The sequence below is a fragment of the Chanos chanos genome, chromosome 7 (genome assembly GCF_902362185.1).
Source record: "Chanos chanos chromosome 7, fChaCha1.1, whole genome shotgun sequence".
Taxonomy (NCBI): Eukaryota; Metazoa; Chordata; class Actinopteri; order Gonorynchiformes; family Chanidae; genus Chanos; species Chanos chanos.
This window is the reverse complement of record NC_044501.1, coordinates 36,830,490-36,837,989: the sequence shown is the minus strand read 5'-3', so window position 1 is coordinate 36,837,989 and position 7,500 is coordinate 36,830,490. Positions and strand designations below refer to the sequence as shown.

Sequence of the window (7,500 nt, the reverse complement as noted above, 5' to 3'; positions counted from 1 at the left end):
CAGGCGTGCTACAAAGGTGTGACGTATAAAACTGCTGAATTTGTGGGTTTATTTATAGAACGGATTGTAAAACTCAGTCTCAAGCTAACCGTTATGCACCATACACCGTCAAGGGGTCAAAGATCACCTTGCAAGTTACTGAGGAATGCCTAGCCAGATAAAGACAAGAGTTCTTAGGAGACACGCCGGCTCCACCACAGAATTTCCGACAACTTCATTCTAAAACATCTTTTAGTAGCTCTGGCGGACCAGAAGAACACCAGTGACACAACTAGCAACAGCGTCAGTACTGTCCTGTCAGACACAGTAAAGAAACGAGAGGAAGAAGACTGTGTAATGAGCATTTCCTGCGTCTATAACCTCTGATTTCCCATTGCGACTTGATTCACGTTCCACCAATCAGACCAAGGAGTTTAACATAGAGCGTAGATAAGTAGCGAACGTTCACACTGACTGTTTGGAAACGAGCCAGTCAGACAGAAGGACTGGAGTAAAAAATTGACCTTTGACTCACTGCGCGTCATTACAGAGAGTGAGAAAACAGAAACAGTAGCAAAGCAGCGATTAGAAACTGGTTCGAAGGCTACTGGATATCTCACTGATTTAAGCAACATTAATTATTCCACCTCATGCGTCTATCATTAATTTCTGAGGTAACGTGTCGCTTTATGGTGGCAACATCATATTCTATCGCCTCTCAGGAACAAACAAAGTGACAGAGAAACAGAACGCAAACACTGATATTATGATGCCAGCTATTGATGCAATATTGAGCGTTAGACTGTTGTCCTCGCGATCAATACGCACTGCATCCATAAATACAGCGTGAACTACAGCACAAATGTTTCTCTCTCAGTTTCACCTTTTTAGTCTTTTGAAAGTCTAAACAAACTGGCGATAAACAAACCGTAACATACATATTCAACTGGGTGTAAATAAACAAAGAGAACACATATGTAAGTGTTTGTAACGCAACCACAATGTTTTGTTAAATTAGTGTGTGCAAAAAACCCCAAAAACAGATATACTCTTCCCCCTCAATCATACCTTTGCGCGAATCTGTCCAGAGGTTGACACTTTCCTAATGAGCTTGTGTGATGTTTCCTCCGGTTCTCCGTCGCTGTCTGACGATTCGTCGCCGGCTTCGGGGTGGGCCAGTCTGTCAGAGTCCTGCGAGGACAGGGACACCCGGGGCTCCCGGACGTAAAGGACATTCGGGTTCAACTTCGAAGCCATGGCAGTGAAGAGGACGCCACGGGGAACTGTTTTCGCTTCAGTCTTCCCGCGTTAAGCACGTCAAACTCTGAAATAACAGCGTACAAAGGAGTTTCGTTATCCGAGGCTGTCTACTCAAATATTGCTTTTGAATAGACGACGCCGCCGTTGGATCGCACTCAAGCTCTCGTGTGTTTCCTGAACGCAGAATCGGTTTTGCTATCGGTTCCTCTTTCCAGGACACCACTGGGGCGGTCATATACCGCTGTGTCGGTGCACTTTTTTATGACGCTCAATTAAGAGAATGGGGCAATATTACCAACTCTTCATCAAAAAAAAAAGGTCAACGCCCTTCATTTTTGTCTTTATCATTTGAAACACAAATCAGTTGTGCAATACATAGTGAACGTGGACAAATATTGTGGATTGGCTTTGACCATGAACCAGAAACCTACAGGTCGGACTGTCCAAGAAAGATTTGTATAGCCCAGTTCGGCCCAAGTCCTGCATAGTCTACACATAGATGTTTATCTCGGCAATTTACTGCTGAACAGCACAGTTTGATGATGATGTGCTGTTAAGTATTAGTATTCTCGTCCTTACTTTAAATCTGTGAGATGCCAACTGACGTGAGTAACAAATGAAATGCATTATCATATGATATTAATGGTACACATTGCTCTTTAATATACGGCAGTAGTCTATAGGCTATTATGCTATGCCTTCCAGTGACTGATACATGAAACGCTCAGTAACTACCTGTTATGATGTCGCACGTCGCTTAATGGTAGTGGGGGTTTTTTTCTCTAGCTGACAGCTGCACAACCACCGCTTCAGAAATGGTAGTATTGACCATCTCGACTCAGGAGGGACGCATGACATTGGAATTGTGTTCCTAACCATTCGTTACGAAGGGATTGTACACGACGTTAGGATTCAAGGGGGGAAATTAATTCGTTTTCGCTCTCTGACTCAGCATTGGCTCGTTTGTGTTACTGACCAGAACAGCCTTTAACAGAAAGCGTTCAACAGCTTTTAGATTATCTGCTACGAAAATCAAAGAAACTTAACACGTCAACCGTTCGATATCATTTTCAATCCTATGAATTCAGTCATTCATCCGGTCATTCATTCGTCAGTCGTTTCATTCATTTAATTACTGTGGTGCTCGCGGCTTCCGACAAGCGCGCGGCCATCACTTTACGAACTGACAAACACGAACTGTACTGTAAGCGTATGCCACAATCCTGCACGCACTCCTGTCTCATGTAAACATTACGACCAAGCAAACCTAAAAATCTCACTGTGCAACGACGGTATGAGCTGTTTACCTCTATGGCGGCTGATCTCGCTCGCGCTGACCTGTCTGTGTTCTGTAGGCTCCTCTCGGGTCTTCCCGGCTGCGCTTGTTGGACACTCAAATCTCCGACTCTCGCGCACATACGCGTACGCATAGCATCGGATCGGGTTTGAATCGGATGGGAGGAGTAGAGTGTGTGTGTGTGTGTGTGTGTGTGTGTGTGAGACAGAGAGAGCGACAGCGAGAGAGAGAGAGAGAGAGAGCGAGAAGCCTAACTCTTCCGAATCTGTGTATCTGTAACCTAGTGTTTGTCGATACAAATTAATCTTGTTACCTAGAAAAAGCAGAGAGTAATACCAGCAGTCACAGTAAACGACTATGTTCCGGTAATATACGCATTTTAATGTGGTTTTTTTTTTACGGCTAGGTTTGACCCTGACATATCATTTGTACGCAGTATCTGATCAACCTCTGATAATTTTGCCGTCAATTTTTTAGAAAACCAGTAATCCCATTGAATATAGTGACCCTACTAATACTAAAATTACATCGTTGTTATGATGAATGATTTTTTCCCCAAAACAGCACGTTACACGTCACAGAAGGCACGCCAGATATTTTACTTTCATCTTCCGTCTCGTGACGTTCTGTAACTGAAAAAAAGAAGGAGAGAGATGAAGTAGTCGGCACATGCATTTCATTGGACAATTTCCTTGAAGAGCCACTTCCTCTGCCTAGTTGCGGTGGTGATGTCAGTACGCAAATAACCAGTTTTGTAAATCTTGCCAGAGATAACGTTTGGAGAGTGAAAATGTGATGATTTGCGTTGTAAAAACAAAATTACACTTCCACACACGTTCAACGAGTTCTGTGTAAAAATGACTGTGCCCCTACCGTCAAGGCTTCACTGTCTGTGGACTCACAGTCTTGCCACAGATTTACATGTTCACGCTGCTGTCATTTTGACCAATCAACAGTGTAGAACGTTATTTAGGACTTTTCCCATTGTCTGGTAGAAGAACGTGTTTAAAATATTCCTCTCTGACCCTTGCACTGGGCCTGTTCGTTTAGCGTAAGATAATTTACACATAATGCTGTGCCTCATTCTCTCCCCCACCTACCCTCCCTCTCTTTCTCCCTCTTTTTTTCCTCCAACGCACTAAGTGTGGATAGCCAGAAGCGCCTCCATCTATTTCACACCTACTGTATGCACCTCCACCGCAAATGAACTTCAACCGACTCCGGTGAGGTTCTGCTTTAAGCTTCTTGAATCTTTATTGATCAGGTTCCGGTCGAATTTGGCCAGCAGGTTTCTGAATTAAGTTTTTTTCATGCCTAATACATTAAAATTCTTGTCATGATTACTGACTGGAACAATACTAGAGGCTACATCCGTTTGGTTTTAGAGTGTGTTGTAGACTGTCTTTTCTCAGTGTTAAAAAGAGATGCACATATTTTAACTTTCAAATGTTGACTTTTTTTCATTCTCTTAGGCTCAAATAGTCCTTGTCCAGAGATCTGTGCTCACTTGATAGTTAACGACTTTACCAATTACTTCATGGATCTTCAACTTGGTGGTTTTGACTGGCTCTACGAAGATCACGTTTGACTGCCTTTCAAACAATTCTACTTGACAGGTCAAAAGAAAGGGATAAAGAAAGCTCACTGACAGCGACAACTCACCTTGCTATAACTGAACTGGTGCTTTTATTATGCTGACAGTTAGAAAATCAGCCATGAAAAAAACGAACGCTGTAGCACGACAGGGGGAGAAAAAAACGTACACTTTCGTCAGGTATCTAACTGAAAATCTCTGTTGCGGAACACTTTCTGCCGGTGACTATGCTTAATCCCAGAGGACGAGTGTTGATAGACGCTGCAAACGAAATACACTCGTACTAACTTTTCAAGGTGAAGCTCTCTGCTGCCACCCAGCGGGACTAATCGACCTGCCTCGGCGGATCTCCATCATGTAAATAACCGTATTTGTGTGACATATCCCCAAACTCAATAATTACCATCACCAAAATGTGTCAGATGTACCAGATTTAGTTCTGTTTAAATGGGTGACTAACGCTTTATCACCTACAAAACATCCCGTCCAGATGGCAGAATGTAGTTTTATGGAGTCGGTGGACGAGTATAGGCATTTATTTATCGGTAGATAAAAGCGTTCAATCTATACAAGATGCAATATGTTTGTGGATAACCTTACATTCCTATTAGCTGTCCTGGAGCTCAGGGATGCGGATTGTGGGTGGTTATAGCAAAGAAACAGAATGCCCGCGATGGTAACGTCATCCACCGCGCGCAGAGCACAATCACAAAGCGCCCTTCAGCTGCGGCACGGAGGAGACGACTGTTGCCCATTACGACAATGCGTTGGCATGCGTTACAGTCCAATGTGACCAGTTGCTTCAGCTGCGTTTTGAAAAATATGTCTACCTTCCTTTTTTTGTGTGGCTAGGACTTGTGAAATCATGATTAATATGCATATTTATTTTTCAACCCCCCCCCCCCCCCCCCCCCCCCCCACACACACACACACACACACACACGCACGCACACGATAAACAAGCAGATAATACAGAGGCTCAAAGATGCTGGCGGCCATGAAAAAATGGTGTAAAAACAGTTAGCCACTAATTGGACAGGTGAATTATACTATAGTTTTTTTAAAAGGATATCCAGTCATTCTATAGCAAATATTTATTAGAGAGGACGAGGGAAATATGTAATTCTCTTTAAAAGAGAATGTGAGAATAGCTCTAGATGCAGAGGCCAATATATTTTCTTCCCCAACAAAAACAACATTAGAGGTCTAATACGTTATCGTCTTTCTGACAATATGACATTCATATATGAGTATACTATATGATGTGTGTATTGATCCAAACCTATCCTTTCAGAAGTTAAATGTAAACTGAATCGATACAAACGCACATAGTCCACACCCATGCCGTCCATATTCCCATTCAATGTCACATTGTCTGACTGAAAGGAACCCACAATACGCTTTCATGTCTTTGATCTCGGCTAATGGATGCAGGTTGGTTTCTACAAAGCTCGATTCTGCATCATCTCCTCTCAAAGGAGCAGAATAAGTATGTGAATATGTGTGTGTGTGTGTGTGTGTTGGAGAGAGAGAGAGAGGGAGATTTCGACTGGATACTGGATTATCTTTTTAGCTGCACACTGTTTTGCGGGCATCGTAGCATAGCCAGTTAATTGGCATGTCGGTTTAGGAATATTAATCACAAGTCAGTGAATCATAAACGGTTGCATCCTGAATGGATTTACATGAATCAGTGAACAGAACAAAACACAGGGAGTTTATCAATATGTTCTGGAAGCTTTTGTTACGACAGCTCAAGCACGATTCTGACTCTGAACAATACGCTAGTTTTAGGGAGACAGGTCTCGTAATTGGATTCGAACAGAAGGTTCTCATTTTGCTTATTTTATTTATTTATCCATTCATTTTTCTTCAGGGTATAATGGTCGCTTGATTGAGTTTGTTATATTCAACACAGGTGTTAGTCCGACTAATATCCGTCCCACTGCAAACAGATGCAACGACCCGCACTCCAAAATATGGCAACAAATAACCATGTCTCGTATCGCTGATGGGTTTATGTAATAATCCTAAAGGAAATTAAGACGGTCAAGGAATTAAACTCATTAGATTAATTATGTGTGTGGTTTTGAGACGCAGCTTGGCATACTTTTAACTCCCAAGGGAGTAAAACTGACAAACCTAACGTCAAACTACAAGGAAATGAAAACTGAAAAGTTATGAAGCTCACTGACATTACACCCCTTTTGAAAATAAAATCAGCTTTTCAGTACAAATAGTTGTATCTCCACACTCACAAAATTTATCTGACTCTGTTGTGTGCTCAAATTTTTATCATTTTAAATTGACCTAATTTTGTTTTTCTCGCAGTAGACCAGCCTCCTCTACATGTTGGAGTCAAAGGCAAAACTAGAGGGCAAGTAAACCAGGCAAATTGCTTCAGGCCCCTGACCAAAGAGAAAAGTATCTGAAATTAAGTCAGGGAAGCCTCATTAATAGCCGAGGCCTCACTAATGTTAATGTATCTGATCTTTTTTTCTCATTTTCTATAAACTAGGAATGGGGTGGGTCATTTGGGTGGGGGCGGGGGCATCTGACTACAGAGAACAGAGAACTGAATTCGGCGAGTTTGCTGAGTTAACGTCTAGTCTCTAGTCCCAAGCTACACACCAGCACTCCAACCTTCTGTACGAAGCCGTTACGATACATAAGGCTACATAAAACTGCTGATATTTTAGGGTTGTAACCGGTTCAAAAAATGAGTGACAAGTTACTTAATAAATCGTACAGTTTGAAGAATGCCACCGGAATTGCCTGGACAGTCGGACAGTCGAATGAGAAATGTCTCTGTGGGAAAGAGGAATGTTTGGTGGCGTTGGCATCACGCGCTTACCAATCGTATCTTGAGAAACCTCTGATTGTCGTGCCAAAGTTGGCCAAGCACCGCCTATCGGAGGCCCAACTCTTTTAGTGATGTAAACGCCGAATGATTGGCTCCCAGCGTGTGTCCTTTTTTTTTCTTCTTTTTTTTTAAATTTCTCTCCTCTTTTTCTACGCACTCCTTCCTCGTTCCCTGCTGTTGCCAATTCCGCTCGTAGACCCCTCCCTTAGTCCGTTCAGCCATTGTCTCCCCCATTTAGCATCACCCCCTCCATAAAAAGACGGCGGTTTATTTTTGTAGTCCTTACCCTGTTCTGGACCTCGCTCCCGCTGTTTTCCAGCGTGGCCTAATATGAACTGACGGGATCCTGTCAGTCGGAGGATGCTTAAGGTCGAGACGGCGTTCGCTGATGCCGACACGATCTTGCACGCACGCACGCATGCAGCCCGTGTCGAAGGAGAAGTCTTCCGCCCCTCCTGTAAGGTCACGGTTTAACACAACGGCACCTGCTGCTGCCCCCTGCAAGCC

General features: G+C 43.1%; 1 protein-coding gene across 1 annotated transcript in view; it reads right to left on the bottom strand.

Annotated features, from left to right (window-relative positions):
- LOC115816647 (diacylglycerol kinase delta) overlaps positions 1 to 2,635 on the bottom strand; it is a 57,678-nt gene extending 55,043 nt beyond the window's left edge. The window contains exons 1-2 of the mRNA XM_030779678.1: positions 2,547 to 2,635; positions 1,048 to 1,303 (exon numbers count right to left, since the gene is read on the bottom strand). Of these exons, the coding sequence (XP_030635538.1) occupies positions 1,048 to 1,236 (189 nt within the window). The 5' untranslated portion in view covers positions 1,237 to 1,303; positions 2,547 to 2,635. The remainder of the gene's footprint in view (positions 1 to 1,047; positions 1,304 to 2,546) is intronic.
- Between the last annotated feature and the right edge of the window lie 4,865 nt (positions 2,636 to 7,500).